This window comes from Podarcis liolepis (genome assembly GCF_965112155.1).
Source record: "Podarcis liolepis genome assembly, chromosome: 5".
Classification (NCBI taxonomy): domain Eukaryota; kingdom Metazoa; phylum Chordata; class Lepidosauria; order Squamata; family Lacertidae; genus Podarcis; species Podarcis liolepis.
In genome coordinates, this window is record NC_139556.1 from 22,653,981 (window position 1) to 22,674,061 (window position 20,081).

Sequence of the window (20,081 nt, forward strand, 5' to 3'; positions counted from 1 at the left end):
GAGACTGGAACACTCAGAATCTGGGCTTTTAGGCGGCTTGAATTGAATTTTAGGCTGTCAAAGGTGACACAGTGACAAACCTTGAAAGTCCCTTATACGAGGGGCATATAGCTTAAAATAAAATAAAAACCCCAGGGAAGTTGAGAGTTCAGTTAATGAGACGCAGTCTTAGAGGAACTTTCTAATTCTTGTCCAAAGCTCTGCAGGGAGCCTTTTCATCCGCTGAATGCTAAACAACCGGCTACTTATACTAAAGAGCAGCCCTACACACATGAGCACTATATTAGGGACAAGGGTGGCCATTCACTCTGCAAATAACATTTCACGCATGCGCACACACACAGCCTTCCCATTTCTTGTCAGTGAATAACCTCCAGCCGAAATGTCCCTGCAGTTTCAGACTACTAACCTCCCTGACCTTTTTTCCTCACAAAGGGGAGGTGCACAAGTTAAAATTTGGTTGGCCGACCAATCAACCCAACACTTGCTTTTGTTTTTGAGTTTAAAAATAGGCACATAATTTTATGGGTGTTAGCTGGGATCGCCAATGAGGGAAGGGTGGAGGAAAGGTATACAGTATAGGGAAGCGGGAAATGAGCAAGGACTTTGTAACTCCAGCCCATCAATAGTTGTTGTCGGATTCTGCTTCAAGCCTCTGCTTCCTGCAGGAAACGTCATGTCAATCTGACCTATGGCTTGAAGCAGCAGCAGCAGGGAGGGGAAAGCAGGGGCCAGCTTTCGTTCTGCTGGGCCTTTAAATGCTCCAAATGGGAGGGAAATAGCAATGTGGAGAAATACTTCTTTTTAAAGAGCGGCACACTTAAGAATTAGATTTTGCCTCCTGCAGAGCTCCTTGGGGATTAAATGTTTGGCTAAGAAACTTTTATTGCAATTCCATTTTAAGCTGTAGATCTGAAACCATTTTGTTTGTGTGTATGTGTGCATACATATATTGTTCCAATGCAGTCCAGCGCACTTGGCAGAGCAACGGACATAACTGCCAGAATTTAAAAGAGATCAATCTTGAGGTCACTGTCGGAAGTAGAAGGAATGCTGAATCTACCAAGCATATGGTGTAGGCGCCCTGATAGAGTATCTCTGAAGTAAATATATCCATACGCAGGAAAACAGAAAAGGGCCAAAAAAAGTTGACTTTTCTTTTCAAGATTGTGATCCAGAATGTTAATTTTTCAAATGATTCTTTCCCAGATGAATTTGTTGTAACTGTGGTAAACAGCAGCGGTATCATCTGAATGATGCTGATTGCTTGAACCGTCACTGCAACTTATTTTAAAATGAACAGAACAAATAAATAAATGAGGTTTAGTTTTCAAGTGAGGCTTACAAATTCTTGGAAGCCGGGTTTATTTTCCACCATAATATATGTCAAGAGGAACAGGCTTATTGCTCAATAAAATGGAAATTAATTGGCCTTTAGAAAGAAACATGTCCTCATACTTCATAACTTCTAGACTGGGGATTAATGGAACAAACAAAATAGGCTTCTGCAAAGCCATAGCTCCATGTAAGAGATGTAAATCTGCCCCACATGTGGATAGGCCCTTTCATTTGGAACACCATGAAAGCAGAATTGCCAAGCAACTAGCTTTCTTTTCTGCTTCAGACCGTCAAACCAAGAGACAAACATTTTTCAAATAAAAAGTTGGGAATAATAAGCAACAGTTGCTGTCAATAAAATACAAGACTGGAGTCAGGCTTCTTCATGTGTTGCTGCAATTCCTACACTAACAGTGCAATCCAAACCCAAGATCCACCGGGATGAGAGAGTTTGGATATGGTAGGCCCTGGGCTTTCCCTGCTGAGTCAGAAATATATTGGAGTAAGTCCCTCATGCCAGCTCAGTGGACAGAACTTAAGCCAGTGGAATTTACAGTGGCGTATTTCTAGAAAAAGGGGGGGTGCATGTGTCAGAGCAGGACAAGACAACTCAGGGTACTCTTGGGCAGGAATTTACTGCGGAATTTGTGCTGCTCATAGATAAAAGTTTGTTTGCGGCATCCTTTATTGATTGATTGATTGATTGATTGATTGATCGCCCATCCGGCTGGGTTTCCCCAGCCACTCTGGGCAGCTCCCAGCAGATTAAAAACAGAATAAAACATCAAATATTTAAAACATCCCTAAACAGGGCTGCCTTCAAATGTCTTCTAAGTTAGTTGTTTATTTCCTTGACACCTGATGGAAGGGCGTTCCACAGGGCGAACACCACCACCAAGAAGGCCTTCTACCTGGTTCCCTGTAACCTCACATCTTGCAGTGAGGGAACCGCCAGAAGTCCCTCAGAGCCGGACCAGGCAGAACGATGGGGGTGCCAGCCCTTATTTTGTTCTACCCTTAATCCCACACATTATGACATGCCACACACAAATCCTATGAAGCGGGAAGAGGGGAAACTTATAAAATCAGACCACAGGTGTGGAAGTCAGCCTGCCTTACCCACTGTTGTCTGCTCTGGCTGGCTGTTGCTCTCCCAACTTTTGGGTCAAGGTCTTACCTAGCTTTGTTAACTAACCAGGTGGTGTTCATAGTTCATTCCCTCTCCACTGGACCCTCACAACAACCCTGTGAGGTAGGTTAGGCTGAGAGATCGTAACTGGCCCAAGATCACCCACTGAACTTCGTGGCTGAGCAAGGTTGGAAGTGTGGTCTCCAACTCTTTAACCACTATGCCACACTGGCTCTAACTTACCTAGATATTTCTGCCCTACATATTCTATTTTCTTTCCAATCCTTGGTTTATAATTTTACTCCCCAGGAGCATGCATACCAAAGGTGGAAGAATCCCTTCATGATACGGTTTCATTATCAGTTTGTTTAAAATGTTTCACAGTGCAAAGTAATACAGAAAGAAAATGTAGCCACAGTTAGCCAGGATTTTCTCTTAGGCCACATTAAATTCAAGGACTGGTTGTGCATCTCCTTAAACCAAGTACATTGTGAAAGGGTTTTTATTTTATTTTTAGAAAAGGGGTGACTTTTCTTTCATTTTGAGTCAGAGGTGACTTTAATTTGGCATTTAACTGAGAGATAGTACTGAAAAGACTTAGCAGGAAATCCCTGCTTCAGACTTTACTTCTGCTTTGAATTCAATCTGTGGCTTTAGACCAGCCACAATACTGCAGCTTCATCCTCCATTTACAATATGACAAAATGTTGGGAACTAAGAGAGACAGAATCTAGGATGTTAGCATAGTGGGGTTCTTGAATTAAAATGAATAAATAAATCCATTTTATATAGCAGACAAATAGTCTGACTAATCAGAAGAAAAACATGCATAGCTGGCCAAGTGGGAATGATTATATTACTGCAATAGTAAACACCATGTAACTGCAAATTATTTCTTCCATTTTATTCCTCTGGGATTTTAATTAGTAGTTGCAATTAGCTTTGTTCTAATTCCTGCATGTTTTCAAAATGTGAATTATTTGCTTTTGATGTCATTTTAAGAGGCCATGAAATACTATAACTCTCTGCTGAAATGATATAAATGCCTGGGCATAAATAAACATACTTAGATTGGACAGAGTGTGTTTCTTGTCTAAGCACAGCAGCATGTATTTCATGAGTGGGGATGATAAAAGTGTCAGAGGAAAGAGACTGAAATTACTGATAATTCATTTACCATTAAGTGAGCCAATTCTAGTATTGATTTTGGTAGTAAGCACTTAATCTGGATTGGCAGTGGAAATTACCAATCAGGTTGATTGTAAAGCTGCTGCAGTGCTAGACCACCCAACCAGAACTGTCAGATACATTCAAAATGGTACCCCTGCCATCGGCAACCATTATTGCAGGAATTCACACTCTGTGTCCTCACGAACCCTCATAAGAAGAGCTTCGTAAAGGATGGCATTCATTTTTTAAATATTATTAAATGCACTGTGTTTGTTTAAATCGAGGAAGCTCAAAATTTGATGGCTGTGACATTTTGACTATTATGTTTCTGGTTTTTCTTTAATTTTATAGCCATTGTGCATATATATATATATATATATATATATATATATATATATATATATGCATGCTTCTTTGTATATTGTAAGATACTTTGAAACCCAGTTCAGTCCCCAAAATTGGAAATCAGTTAAGTAACACCTGTGCTAATAAGTAATGAAACGGGCAACCTGCAACAAAATGTTACAGTGTATTTTCACTTGGTTATAAGAATACTTCTCTTAGCTGGTTGGCTGGAACTCTTATGTCCTCTTCCATTCCATTCTATTCCACCTCCCTGTTTTCAAATTTTCTTTTCCAGCTGAAAATCAATGTCTAGTGAGCTTGCTCCATCCTTCGGGTTTTTCCAGAGTTTTCTTTTTCTTTTTAAGCTGCGAAACTCAGGGTTTCCCCCCAATTTTAGGGGTGCAAGGGGCACACCAGGGGAGGAGAGGGAGGAAAGCCCTGCTGTGCTAGTGAAAGTCCTTGTGTGGGCTTCCATTAGAGGGACTCATTAGGTGGAACCAGCCCCAAGTTTCCTGATTTTCAAAAACCAGTGAATTTTAGGTCACATCCACTTCGTGGAATCTTCGGGACTGTAGTTTGTTAAGGGTGCTTGGAAGTGCAGTTCTGTGAGGGATAGACTACAGTTCCCAGGATTCTTGGGGGGGGGGTGTGCCATGCTTGCTAAAGCAGTATTAATGTGCTTTAAATGCATTATGTATGTGATCTTAGTTTGATCTGCAGACCAGCCTTCTCCAGTCAGATACTCTCCAGGTATCATTTGACTACAGCTCCCATAATCCCTCACTGCTGTTAGTGTAGTCTAAAAATAGACTATACAAGTGGTCTTTGTATAGTTTTGCTCCTAGCAAGAAATTTTCTCCAAGCAACAGGTCCCCCCAGGAACAGGGATTCCATAGCAACAGACTTCTTTATTAGACGTGCTCTGAAGGGGAGAAAGAAAGAGGCTGTTGCTCTGTACAGATGAGCAGGGAGGAGGCATGATTCTCTGTATATACTTTATTTTCCTTAGACCAGTAGTTGTATAATAATAATAATAATAAATACATTTCTATTTATACCCCGCCCTTCCCAGTTCAGAAAACCGGGCTCAGGGCGGCTAACAACAAATTTAAAACACTTAATTGATGTTGCAATGTTAATTGTTCAATTAATACTTTAAGCAGAACTGGAATGGGCGAGGTGTTTATTCCCAAATGGGAAATCACCAATAAATGAGTTGAAGTGAGAAAGAAGATTCTGGAAGCTTTTCTGGGTGAGTCTGCTGACTGAAAAAGGATCCCCAAATGATTGGCATAGTGCACTGACAGTCTATGGTTCCTGGGACTGATGGCACTTGGTGTCCAACAGCATCTAGAGGAGACCAAGTTGGGAAATGCTGCTCCTGTCCATGAGACGCCACCAGTGTGATGAAGAAATGGAAATGAAGGCGTTGGATAATTGGATGTATTCTGGATTTCAAATATGTGCCATAGACAGTCTACTTGGGGCATAGCTGATGGAGGAGTAAAAACCTACCCCCTCCCCAGATACCAGGGGTGAATTTAGCCTACTCTGTCCCTTGGCGAACCTTATTTCTATCTCTCGCTTTAGTGAAAGGTTGCCATTCACCTACATGCCATTCATTCCTTTGCAATATACTTGGGGACAGGCGTTGGGTGGTCCACCAACAGGACTCCCATGGGAGAAGGCAATGCACATTTTGCTACTATTCTAGAACATCCCTCAGTGTTAAAGTAGGCAAAAAGCTGTGCTAGAACTCCACTTCCCACCTTAGCATTCTACCACTTCATTCCCACCTCATGTTGCTGAATATGTAGACCCAGCCTGAATCTCCCACCTATTTTGATTTTTCAGTCTTCCTTTAGGCTTATTTAGGAAGGTATTATTTATCTCTGTGTGCTATCAGAATTTTCTTGGATAGTGCACTGCAATGGAAAAGCTTTTCTGCTGTTCTCTTTGGGAGTAGGAGTTGATTTATGCAACAGAAGTTCTAAAGACTTTGGTTTCGCTGTAATATAACGGTGCAGCGTTTTTACCCCACTAAAGGATTTTTTCTAAATTATCAGCATTGTACCACGGGCCTACATAACTCAACACAGTCGATGCAAATTAAGTGCCTTTATTGTGAAAAGAGGAATGAATTGCTTGACTTTGGATGCGCAACCTAACGTTTATTTTTCATCGCTGAAAAGACCTCTTAAAAACCAACTGCTCAGTTTTGCCACTATGGTAAGGCCAAATACTATGTGTACAGAACGGAGACGTTTGGCTTTTATACATTGGCATACAACCCAACTCTTTAAATCTAAAGCATGTGAATAATTTAAAATTCCTTCCTTGCACAGTAAGGCAAAAAATTGCTGCAACCTGACAGACAAGGCTAAAAATTTACAAAGGATGTGATGAAGAACAGACGAGGGGGCTTATGCCAGAACACATGGCTTGATAACGCCAAACTTAGTTTTATGGCTTACCTTTACTCTGAAGCAGGGCCATTAATGTCTCATTGCTGCTGAAGCCTTTGCTTCTTTTATTAAGGGCGAGTAAAATTCCCGTCACATCAGGAGAGGAAGGCCCAGATATTGTGCACACAAACACACACCTGAGAGACCCAATGGTTGTGGTGGACAACAATGGCAGCATGCTGGCGACATTTATTCTAGAATCAAGGGAGGAAGAGTTTTTTCACTGTAGCCTACAACAGCCTACATCTGATGCTCTTTCCCCCCTCTATTTTTGAAAAGCACTTATTGAGAAACAGGATTCATTTGAAAATAAAAGCAACTGTGTCATAAGCTGTGATATCTAAAGTTAACTTTTTTAAAAGAGAAAGAGATCAGACAAAATTTTGTATTTACTGCAACTTTTTGTGCAGGTGTGATGGGGCACAGACATTCATTCAAAGGCTCTAAACACAGATACACACACACACACACACACACACACACACACAAATCCTGACTTTCTCCATTATTTTCAATGGGTAGCTCTCACTTCTGCTCAGGGGTTGGGGGCGGGGAATAACTTCAGAAAGAACCAGGAAGTTGCATTCCCAGACAATTAATCTGCGACTCTAATTTTCCTATCTCTACTCATATCACTTTCCTTACATGCCAGTCACAGCCATGCAAGAGGTCCCGGATTCAATCCCTGACGTCTCCAAATACGGGTGGGAAGGACTCCTGCCTGGAACCAGTAGAGCCACTATCAGTTTACTTCAATGAAAGCTGAGCTAGATGGGCCAATGGTATTGCCTTTGAATAAGGCAACGGCTTATGTTCCAGTGTGACTTCACTTGTCCCCTACAATAATACGAGTGGGGGTCCCACACAAAATGATTCTGCAGATTGCTGCCTGCATAGTTCAACTTGCACCTCTGCTTCTGTAAGAGCTAGAGACTTGCCTTTTCTTCCTTTTCTTTCAATGAAAGCTGGGGATCTGAAAAAAGCTCCTGAGCCAAAGGGGCACCAGGGACACAGCCAGAATCCTGGCAAAACCTGGCCAACTGGGACATATGTCAACCCTAATAAGAGTCTAATAATCCGTAAGCCCTTTCAGTCACTGGCTTCAGTGATCACTAACCCAAAGCACTAGTTAATTGGCTTGATTCAAGAACATTAAATCCCTTCTAAAACGTCAAGCTCTAAAAGCAGTGGCTGAATAAGAGTTGGGGATATTAATGAACTTCAAGCACCAGTTTAATACATCTTGATGTCCTAGAATCCATTCTATATTCCAGGTATTAAGCACTGCCATGTTAACAATAAACCCACTGCAGCTAATATTGCTATTAGTAGTAGCAGCAGTATTCTGAAAGGGGCACTTTAAAAATAAAGTAGAACAAAACATGAACTCATTTTATGTTTGCTATCATTCTACCTCTTTGATGGCACAATTGGCTTTTATGCACCAAGCCACTATAGCCATCAGGGTTTTATTCAGAAGGCAGCTACTGTGATGAGAAAAGCTAGAGGGACAAAAATATTGGTTAAACACAAAAGCATTTTGTGGGTGGTGGTGCTTTTTTATTTTTTCCTGTCCAGTTTCTTTGGTCAGCATGCTGGTCACATCCACAGGCACCACCATGCAGCCTTGCAAGCCCTCTCTAATAACAACTCTTCAGAGGCTGTCTGTTTCCCCCTCCCGCAGACAGATCCCTCCTTTGCCGTTTCTTTTCAGCCACGCAGCAACACATTTCCAGCTTGCTTATTTTGCTCCCTTAACCTGTTGCTATTTTTGCTCCTTGTTCAGTCACTTTCCAAATATTATACCTAGCTATGTGTCAGTCGTCGTCACTGCTTGGACTTGGGCAATGCCAAGATAGGACAAAACTGGAAGGCGAAAGGAATCCGCAAGCAAAGCAAGCAACCCTCCTCCTTTTTTTCTCTCCAAGTCCACAGATGAACGGGGAGAAGCTCTCTGAATTGCAAAGGCATGCTGTCCTGGAGGGGGGAAGGGGGAATTGTATCCACGTCCACATAGACACACACCATCCCTTGTTTCAGACTAGGGGAGGGGGGGTGTCATAGCTCAGTGGAAGAGCGAATGCTTTGCATACAGGAGTTCCTAGGTGCCATCCAGTTAAAAAGGATCTCCACCTGAAAAGGGATGCCCACCTGAAAAGAAATATGATGGAAGCCCACCCCACAAGCATGCGAAAGGCACAAATCATCCTGCAGAAGTTAGGATGTCAAGAAACAGGAATATACAACATCACAAGCCACTTTCCTTGGGTGGGGTAAGGCGATTGGGCATCCCTGATGGCTGAACCAAGGGTGCTATATATGTGTGTGTGTGTTTGTGTGTGTGTGTGTGTGTGTGTGTGTGTGTGTATTTATAATATGAATACAATGAGAGCAGTCCAAAATTAAGCGTTTTAAAACTTGTTCCCTGGGAGTGTTAAGCATGGGAGTGTTAAGCAAGCACCTATATTATACCCACTGAAATCAATGGGATGTAATAGTGTGTAAACTTGGACGGATCATGCCCTATATAGTTACTTTGTTTTCCAACTTTATTCTATTCCCCCATCCTGAACGCTTACACTCAATTCAACAGAACATCATCATCATCATCATCATTATTATTATTATTATTATTATTATTATTATTATTATTAGAGGCTGCAGCGCTGGTGGTCAAACCTTCTGTGCTTTAAAGAACCCCTTCTGTGTTGATTTGTCTGCTGAGCAATGTTTGCATGTCTGCCACAAACCTCCTGCATGTTACGGAGGGTTCAGGAATGCATAGTTAGATGTGCACAATCAGTTCAAATAGGAACCTGACCAGACCTGAGGGGGTCTCACCATTGCTAAAGGCAATCAATCCCAGAACATATTCAACATCAAACCTCTGATAAGCTTCTAAGGAGCCACAGGGAACCTGGGAACAAGAGTTAGGCTAGATCTATACTGACCTGTTTAACATTATTTCCCCCTATTAGGACGATATTAGATATTCCGTTCTAAAACATCACAGGGCATACTTGTTAATTAAAACATTTTTTACCTTGGTATTTTTCATCAAATATAAGTAATACTCAGCCACACCATTTTTCAAAACCCTGTTTCTTTCTGTGGGTTGCTGGTTGCTCTGCTCCATCCTCTGGTGTCAAGTTTTAATTCTTCCTCCCTCCCTCTATGTCCTTTATTATTTGCACATGTCAAATAATTTCAAAATTATTTCTTTATGTATTTATTTGGAGAAGCAAAGTTAGCATTTTAATCAAGGCATCCAAGAGTGTATGACAGCAGATTAGGAAAAAGGAAAACAACTAGGATTTAGTCCTTGTGGCCTGACCTTCTTCGTAGGTAAGTAGGCTTTAAATTAAAATAAAGCGATAAAAACGACAAGGTAATAATGCATTATGAATGTAAAAAGTAGGAAGTCGTGTCCATCTATGTTATCAAAAGCCTTCCCTAACCCTTACTTAACATTAAAAACCATGAGTGTAGATATGCCCTTCCAAATAACTCCATGACTTCAAAGCCTTTTGAAGCCATGAATGAAAGTATACCATAGAAATACTCCAGAGTATTCATGCCATCTTTGGCAAGGGAAAGCCCAGCTGACCACCCTTCCTTAGTCCAAATATGGCGTCCTGGCCCAAGGAGTTCCTTAGCTGCTAACTCGGCCTGCTTTGGGAACCAGGATGCACCCAACTAATCAGCAAAGTGACATCACCACGCAGCATGGGTAAGATGTTTCCCCAACAAGCGTTCCTTATTCCATCTGGTGTCATCATCACATTCCACATGTGGGCAGGCAGTGTGCTAAAAATGGATGGGGTCAACTGCTAAAGAACACCTTGGGCCAGAACAGACACCTGTTTTGGGGGTGGGGGGAAGGGATGCCTCTTGTGAGTCAGCTCTGGACTAGGCTTCGCTTCCTTGCTTGTTTTCAAGGTTTCCTGAGGCAGGCAATGAAATCCATGGCCAAGTTCAGTCAGCAGCATATTTGCAGAATTCTTCATGGGCCAATGTTATTCCAACAGAGTCAAAGAACTGCCCTGCTCCAACCTTTACATTTGCTATAAGATCTGACCCACCCAACTGATGTCATTTTAAATGCATCGTGAAGAGGCAATGGGAATAAAGCAATTTTAGATCCACATACCCCACGCCAAGGAAATGTGCTTTGTTTCCTCTTCCACTGCACAAGGACATTATTCATGTTTTCAACTTCCAGCTAAAAGCAGGGATTGTGATTATTCCTAGTATTTATATGGCACTTTCTGAGCACAGTGGTATCTCGGTTTAAGAACAGCCCTGTTTATGAACTATTCGGTTTACAAACTCTGCAAAACCGGAAATAGTGTCTTGGTTTGAGAACTTTACCTCGGTCTAAGAATAGAATCTGAACAGTGGAGGGGCACCTCATTAGGGAAAGCATGCCTCAGTTTAAGAACGGTTTTGGTTTAAGAATGGACTTCCAGAATGGATTAAGTTAGTAAACCGAGGTACCACTGTATTCATAGCATGTTACATGCATGATCGCCATTATAGCCCCCATATTGCAGCTGGGGTTGGAGGTGTCTGAGGCTGGCAGGATAGAGGCTTGCTTAGTTTCCCACTGAGTAGCAAATTTTGAACCAGGGATCCCCTATTTCATGTTTTTATAGTCCAATCTCATGCATTAAATCCTGTAGTGTCGATGGGGCATTCTTCAAAGAATGCTGACACACGTTTGCAGCCTTTACCACTCAACCACACCAGCATTTAAAATGATTTTACCTCACTTGAGGATGGACAGATCAGTCCATTTCCAGGCTATATCAAGTGCGCATGTATTCATAAGTCTGTTCCACCATTTCCACATGAATCTGCAATTCTTTTCAGCCACATGAAAATTCATATTTAAATTTGCGTTTCAATACATCACAAGCTATGTAAATATGTGTTTTATGTACACGTTTCTAAATAATACATTTATCTTAAAATATTCATTTGAATAACTTTTGGGTCATTTTGAGCTGAGCACTCTATCACAAAGCTCTGGAGGGTATTTATGTCCCCATCCACACTTCAATCAATCAATCAATCACATTAGTCCAGGAGGCTCAGACTGGGTCAGTTCACGTTGGAATGCGCAGAGATCGAATGCCTCAAGAATCTCTAGACTCATTACTCAGATAGACACACACACACACACACACACACACACACACACACACAAATGCAGCAGCAGTTATTTGGCCTTCAAACACCTACAATCTAAGGGCTAAACATAATTACAAATGAGACTTGTTTTACATATCTGTATACTGACAAATTGAGACTGGTTTTGTACATGGACGCAAAGGGGGGGAGTACAGCTGACAATTACAAATGCGACAGAAATGTGATTTTTGTGTTTTGTTTTGTTTTGTTCATGGAAACTTGCCTGAAGAGCCCAAAAACATAACCTTGTCAAAAAATGTGAGTTGGGAGGTCCCCCAATTCTCAATTTTGTCCCGTTAATATTTATCAGTTTAAGAGGTTAAGAGGTTCGAATGCCTAAGTTTTCCAACAGAAGAGGGTTGGGTTAAAAGTGTTAAAGGAAAGAACACACAATACAGTGGTACCTCGGGTTAAGAACTTGATTTGTTCTGGAGGTCCGTTCTTAACCTGAAACTGTTCTTAACCTGAAGCACCACTTTAGCTTATGGGGCCTCCCACTGCTGCCGCCACCACGCGATTTCTGTTCTCATCCTGAAGCGAAGTTCTTAACCCGAGGTACTATTTCTGGGTTAGCGGAGTCTGTAACCTGAAGCGTCTGTAACCCAAGGTACCATTGTATTGCAACTAACGGTGTGAATACAGGAAGGACAGTGAAAGCAAAATATCCCACACAAACAATGGTTGAATTAGAACATCCTGCCTTAGTTTAATATGACAAGAATAAGTCTCAGTGAGGTTCACCATCTCCCCCAGTGTGGCTATAAGGAAGAGTTTGGAGCCTTTTACCTGTAATTAACTAAAGCTTAACATTACATCAGAACATTAAACTTTGCTTAATCTTAACTGTGGTTTGTTTAAACAAGGCTGCTTCTTAAACCATGGCGTGAAGTTGACTTGATGTAAACAAACCATTGCTAAGATTTACCACAGTGTATCAGGCCTGGACGACACAGAATGCTGCAGTTACCAAAAAAAAAAAAAAAAATTAACTGGCTGATGAACATAAGGGACAAGGTTATTGCTATTATTTCCCCAATAATAAATGAAATAGGTTATAATTTCAATTAGACTGAGATGGTTTCCCAATGAAGTCAATGTTAAGTTTAGAGGTCCTACCAATGGAGGCATAGGGTCAACAAGGGTCAAGATGGGCATCAACAGAATGAATTCTACATATTGACTGGAACTATTCACTGCAGATTTCTAGTAGATATTATTGTACTGACCATTTATAGTATATTCCCTATCACTATGCATGGCTACATATTGGATGAAGAACATGGCTGCTGATCTCTCAGTTATCTCTCTCCATGATGTCACTGTTTGTCCCACTTATAGACTTTCAGCCAGATTTGTGATCTTGTAGAAGAGCTAAATTGCTACTAGTTAATCCATCGCATTTCCATCTCTCCCAGTCTCCCATTTTGGTCTTCTCATATTGGCCCTTGTCAGCTCCTGAAATGTGCCCTACTGTATAAAGCCCTGGTGTACAGATACACCAAAACTGCTGGAAGCAGAAAAAGATCTCTGAGTAGTCAGGTTGATAATGATTGATGTGTATGAGAAAGTATTTGTCACAAACTAGCAAAAAAAAAAAAAAATCATTCTGAAAGCAAGTGAGCTGAATGTAGCCAGAACAACCAAGTCCTTTTGGAACTGTGTTGCAATTAGCTGTTGGTAGAACGAGTCCCTGTGGTATCAAGAGAGCTGGTGTACCATAGTGTCTAAGAGACAGGTCTGGGAATCAGGCAGTTTCTGGTTAATATATCATCTCTGCCATGAACCTGTTCACAATAGTGGCTGGGGCAGAGGCACTCACCTGTCCTCCCAGTACATGAGTCCTACTGCTTACCAGGAGGGGTGAGATGGTGGGGAGGTCAGCCTGGTACAAATGCACTAGCAGGAATGTCAGATTGGCTCTGCTGGTGCATTGCATTCACACCACACTGACTCAACTGCTGCCTCACTCTTCCCACCCAAGATAAGCAGCAGTGACTTGCCTGCCAGATGGTCAGGTAAGTGCCTCTGTTCCATCATGCTGTCTGCCACTGCCTATTCATTCATTCACCTATATTCATCACAGCCCTGGGAGGCAGGTTATGCTAAGAGAGAACCAGTGACCCAAGGTCACTCAAAAAGTTTCGTGACTTGACAATTACTACCCTGGCAGCTGTTGTTGCATATAAAAAGATTGTAAATGGAAACCTCAGGGCACACCAACAAAGGAAGAGTGGATTTGTAAATTAAGTGAGTATATAGAATTGGCAAAATTAACTTCAATTATAAGATATCAATCAAATCAAAAGTTAAGAATGGAGTGGAAGTATTTAGAAGATTATACTGTATGTCAAAGTATTGTTCTAAAAATGACATGCTAATAGGCTAAGAATAAAAAATGTAAGCAATAACAAAACCAATAAAGAAAGAAGGAAAAATCAGAATGTAACAAAAATAATTTATTGTAGAATGCAAGGAAAAAAGGTAGAAAGAAATATAAAGAAGTCGAATTGCTGTGGAGGGAAGTAGGGGGTGGATGGTGAGTTTTATAATTAAGTGTATAATCAAGTAGCTGTTGTAATTTACCGTATTTTTTGCACCATAACACTCACTTTTTTCCTCCTAGAAAGTAAGGGGAAATGTCTGTGCGTGTTATGGAGGAAATGCCTATGGGTGGCATGCCTACGGATTTTCCTCCTCTAAAAACTACGTGTGTGTTATGGTCGGGTGCGTGTTATAGAGCGAAAAATACGGTAGATATGATATTTTATGTGAGGGAATCATTGGGAATTTTGGTTATTATGTATATATGTTAAGTTTCAATAAAGATCTTTGGGGTGGGGGAAGTTTCTTGACTTGAGTGGAGATCTCAACCACGGTCTCCCTTGCATACAACATTCTAACCACTAAACCACAATGGCTCACCAACTAGCCTTAGTCCACTAGTGATGGTATCTTTCAGCCTCAGTTTGCCATCTGCAACAAGGGATAGTAAAATTGATGGACCTTATGAGATTGTAACACTTGAAAGCTAAGTAGCATCGTGAAGACCTGTCCTATCACTTAAGTAGCGTGTTCAGGGGAGCAGACCATAATGGCATCCAAGCAGGGAGGGGCAAATATTCAAGTTATTTCTAGTATACCTTTCCATGCATGTGTTGAAGGCAATTCAGATAAAAGGAAATATCAGTAACAATAATGAAAATTAGTAAAGCAAACCAAAGTATAAAGAAATTTCAAAGACATCAGTTTCATAAAACATCTTCAGTGGAATATCCAAGCAAAGAAAAGCTTTCCTCCAACACCTAAAAGAAAGCGCCAAGCAGACTTCTCTGGGGAAAGTTCCATAATCATTGTGCCAAAACAGAAAAGGCCTTGTCTCCAGTAGTCACCCACCAAACTCAGGCTGTAAACATCTAGGGCTGGGTTTCTGATGATCTAATGGGCAGATTCATAAGCAAAGAGGGTGGTCCTTCAGACTGCCAGATCCCTTGGCACACTTACAGTTCCACGTAGATCAACAGGATTCACTTCCAAATAAACATGTTCAGACTTAGTTGTTAAAGACAGCAAGGAATCAGCAGAAACACAAACTCATCAGAAATCTTTCCTGGGATGAAGTAAAAAAAAAATGGGAAAGGAAAGGAAACAGGAAGAAAGCCCCTAAAAGACTGCAAAATGCTAAGGCTTCAGTTTAGGGAAGGTACTGTAGAAGACAACTTTCACAGATTACATGCAAGGATTGGATTAGCATTTTATTCACAATGCAGAGGAAAAAGTAATGTCAGTGTACTTTGCACTGGGTTTGTTTTAAAATAACAGTTTGCCTTCATAGTAACTTGATCACAGGGGGGGGTGGATAGGAAGAACCTCAAACTTAATAAGCAGTTGAAGGATGCATGACTTAAAAGAAGAAAACAACGAAAGAGCCTAGCTGGGATCAACAGACATGCAGTTCTGTGTTCTTTGGAAAGTAGCAGGCCCTAAACTTGCGAGCTGGCATTCTTCAAAGAAGTTGCAGAATTATGAAAAAGAAAATTTCTGTCACATTCCTGCATTGATAAGACTAACAAACTAAACAATTCCCAAATAAGTAGCCATGTTAGCCTGCTGAAGCCCACAAAGAATCCTGTGGTACTTTAAATAATAACCTATTTATTGTGGCATAAGCTTTCAGACTAATCAAAAGCTTTTGATCTGGCAAATAGCTTTTTAAGATGGGTGGTGTAGGAGGATAACACATAGCTCTGTTCCACTGAACTGGCATTGCAACCTGGACCAAAACTTCATTTCTCTTTCAAAGCAGCTCCCAGGAATGCTTTGATAAGTTCACAAAAGTTGCTAGACTACACAAAAAGATTTACTAGTCTGCCTGCTCACACATGCCTGCACTGGGGGCCTAAAATTTAAAAAGAACCAACTTTCGTAAAGTTCCTTACCTGCTTAGCTGGGGACCATTCTTACTCTACACAAGCAGCTACTTACAAACCACACCACTAATTGGCACTGGTATGCCAGTGAAAGCTACTATAAGATGATGTCAAATAGTAATATCAAGCACACAAGTCCAAGACATGGCCATATTTAACAGATGGAATGGCATGGCAGGGGTATCACAGGGTGATGTCGTTGCAGCATCACTAAGGGTTACATTGGGAAAGGTACCATTAGGGGGGGGCGGGTAGGGAGAGCGATCTGACTGTGGCAGGGTGCAGATTCACAGCAAAGGTTGGCCCAAGATTCAACAATATTTTTTTCAAAAGCAGTGTAACTTGAGAGCATGTTCTGGGTATTTACATATCTCATAATCACAGAAATATTATTTATTTGTGTGTATCCCATCTTATTTCCTCAAGTTCAGAAGGTGTATCATGCACCATCACAGTTCCACATATACAGAGGACAACAGATATCCAGCTACTTTGTTTTAACCAATTTGCACTATGAGAATATTTACAAATGGCTCTGAAGTCACTTCTTTTTGAAAGCAATCAATATGATTGCCTGGTGTTTACAACAGACTCTGCCAGGTTCAAACCCCTTCTTTCTTTGATTATTCTGCAAACTGCATCACAAATAAAATGACCCCACACAGAATGATACTGGGATAAGTAATGGCAGATTTATTAACAAGAAGCTCCCTAAACTTGTTTTCTAAATAAGACCCATTTTACACATGCCACTTAAAAATCCTTGGGACCTCTCTTCTGCTGTTAGCATGCATGTTTGAAATGCGGAGATGAAGTTCTAAATAACTGCTGTCCTGGTAGGAACTTAGATGCACAATTTAATTTCAATCCTTTGGCAGATGCTGGTGCCACCTATGTGAACTGAAGTAAAGTACCTGAAGCACATTTTAAACCCTCCATATGACACTTTCCCCCATAGCTATATACATTTGGTGGGGAGTGTAGCAGTTTATTTCCAAGTTCTGCAGCAGGAAAAGAGGTCATAATACCTGTGGCAGAAGTCACCATGCCTCTGGCACTGGTTTTGCCTTCTTGACAAAAATTCTTTCCTCCCCCCCTTACACACACCCTACATGCAGATAAACATCCTAACTGAAACACACATGCCAAACACACAAAGCCAAATGAGTGCCCCATTTTCTGCCATACCCATGATCACTTAATGGCATCTATTAAGTCTCCTTTCCCTTCATATCCCTCAATCCATTTTTTTTTAAAAAAAGATGAAAAGACCACATGTTTTTAAAAGAAAAGATAAGGCACTCCATAAAGGTGAAACTGCCAACCTTGCCTTGCTGGGGCAGAGAGACTGCTGGAAAGATAATTTAGGCAGGTAAAGTTACACACCATACAGTGGGATTGTATCCAAGTTTGGTCCCAGGCCCAACCTACTATAGACCAGCATCCTGGCTAGCTAAGTAGGGGAGTGTCTTCCTTTTGCAGTAGCTGAAGGGGGATACAGTGACATTTGAAGAAAGTATAACCACAGACAGTGACAATGCCCACTAACTGAAACAGAGGAAGATGGAAGATCCCCCACCTGATGAAGTATTTTAACATGCATATGTGACTTTGCTCCAAGTCTGAAAAACCAGTCTGGGGCTTTTCTGTTTGTTAATAACATAATACTGTATATGGCGATTCAGAGAGGTACTTAAGAAGATACAGTCCCCTTCTCCCCAGGAAACTTACCATGTAAATGTAGGAGACACCAGAGAGAATGAAAATGCAAGAACACTTCTTAGAAACTTTCCTGGGCTAGAAAAGCCCAGTTGTCTTTTGAAGTTAATAATAGCATAATACTGGTCAGCTTAACTCTCTCGCTTTTTAAAGCGATGGTGCTAAAAGTGATTGCTGACTTGTTGAAGATCATAGAATCATAAATCTATAGAGTTGGAAGGGATCCCAAGGGTCATCTAGTTCAATGCCGTGAAATGCAGGAATCTTTTACCCAACCAACGAGGGGCTCAAACCTAGGACCCTGAGATTGAGTCTACCCAGATATCTCCGTCTTCCTTCCCCACCTCCAGCCCCAGCGACCCTATCAGTATTTATATCACCGAAGTTTAGGATATAGGTAGGCAATTCAATCAGCCTTACTCTGATCAGCCCATGTAATCATTGACCACAATGTCAACAGGAACTAAACCCACGAGCGCGAGCGCACCTTCCCGCACACTCTCAAACGCGTGGGCAAGGGAGGGAAGGTAGTTTCCAACTGCAGAATTTTCACTGGACGGCAAATCCAAAGTAAACCCCCACATACACACCAGAGAGAGAGAGAGAGAGAGAGAAATCTAGATGGGAAACTGAAATCAACTTTGTTCCAACTCGAAGCGCATTCCAATATGAACACCCTGTTCGGAATGCTTCGTTTGTAACAGCCTAAGAACCATCAAGCAAGCAGTAAGCAACGCGTAAAAACCAGTTTTCCCAACGTTTCTATAGGACAAAATTCTGAACCGTTGCAACGAAGAGTGCGCCTGGGTTCTTTAGATCTCCTGCATCTCTGACGCGGAAGAGAAACGTCTCTCCAGAGGCCGCCTACCTACCCCCTTCTGCATAAATCTGCTAACTCGATTACCAAGCGCTCCACGTTTCAAAGGAGCAAGCTGTTAAAAAAAGAGAAGGAATAAAAAAAAAGAAAAGCGCATTGGAGAGAGTCAAAGGGCGCCGAGGACGGGGGAGAAAATACTTGCAAAGCATCATGGCGGTGCAAAAGTTTTCAGAGGGAGCAACTTTCCGCAAACTTTTCCCAGTTGTTCCCTCCGCCGCCCCCCGTCCAAGCAATGGTCGCTCGGCTCTTCCTTCCCCCAGCCGAGCAAAGTCCAGCCCTTTCCAGCTCCATTTCAGAGGCCAAAACCACAACCAACCAGCTTATTTCCAAGTGGGGGGTCAAAAATCGGTATTTATCATCATCATTTTTTTAAGCGCTCCTTTCAGCTGGGGCTGAGTTGCAGAGGAAGGGATCGCGTTACCTCGTTCCTTTGGAGCTGGAAGAAGCTGTTAAGATAGCTGGAGCTGAGGGAGGAGCCCAGCTCGGCGCTGCTCTTGCTGGGGTAGCTCAGCTCCGGGTGCTGAGACGACGAAGGCTCCGGTCGGAAGGCATCGAAGGCGCTGGCCTGGTGCGTGTCTTGCAGGGACAGATAGACCCAGTTGAGCAGCTGCGCGGGCTGGTAGACGGAGGCAGCGCTGGTGTCGATGGCTGACAACAGGCTCATCCTTGCCCACCCGAAGCTGCCCCACTCGGAGATGGTCTTTCCCCCTCCCCTCCCCTCCCTCGCTGGATCAACTTTCCTCCTCCTCCCCGCGGGGGACTTTTGCTACCCTGGACGGCTTCCTCGTGGGCCCCGACCAGAGGGGGTGGGGGAGAAGGGAGGGAGGGGGCTCCTCTCCGTTTTCCTTGCGCCCTAAATCTTCCCAGCTCCCTTTCCCCCCCCTTCCTGCCTTTCCTAAGGCGATCTGAGCCCTCCAAGCTCCAGCACGCCGTCCACCCCCAGCATAGCTGCTGATCTACGGTGGCAGCAGCAATAGCAAAGTTAGGCAGAAACTTTCTTTGGCTTTCCGCCCCCCCTCCCTCCTTCCTCTCCTTCTCGCGGCTCGATCCGCTATCTGTCTTTATTCTCACTCCCTTAGTCTCCCTGCTGGAGGGGAAGGGCGCCTTGAGTTATTCAGCAAACTCGTCGGGGCTGCCTGTAGGAACGCGACCATTGGGGAGCGGGGATTGGGGGGGACGGGCGGGGAGCGAAAAGGGCATTGGCTCGCGAAAGTTCCGTGCAGCGACCAAATTTAAATACGGGGGTTGCAGCGGGCCAATCAAAAGAGGGACCGCGCCTCCTTCCCTCTGTTTCACCCCGCCCCCCTCGCTCCCGCCCCCGTAAGAACACAGCGGAATCCACTCTGAAAGGCCGGCTTCCTACGTGACTGGAGCTATAGCATCATAGTATCGCAGAGCGGGAAGGGACCCCAGCGGTC

General features: G+C 42.6%; 1 protein-coding gene across 2 annotated transcripts in view; it reads right to left on the reverse strand.

Annotated features, from left to right (window-relative positions):
• Positions 1–19,866, reverse strand: part of ZCCHC24 (zinc finger CCHC-type containing 24) — a 112,053-nt gene extending 92,187 nt beyond the window's left edge. The window contains exon 1 of one of the 2 annotated variants that reach the window (XR_014525934.1): positions 19,085–19,866. Coding sequence is in view for 1 of the 2 variants with exons in the window: in XM_083502906.1 (XP_083359032.1) it covers positions 19,085–19,327 (243 nt within the window). In the remaining variant the exon portion in view is untranslated. The remainder of the gene's footprint in view (positions 1–19,084) is intronic. The other variant, XM_083502906.1, reaches the window with a different exon arrangement.
• Between the last annotated feature and the right edge of the window lie 215 nt (positions 19,867–20,081).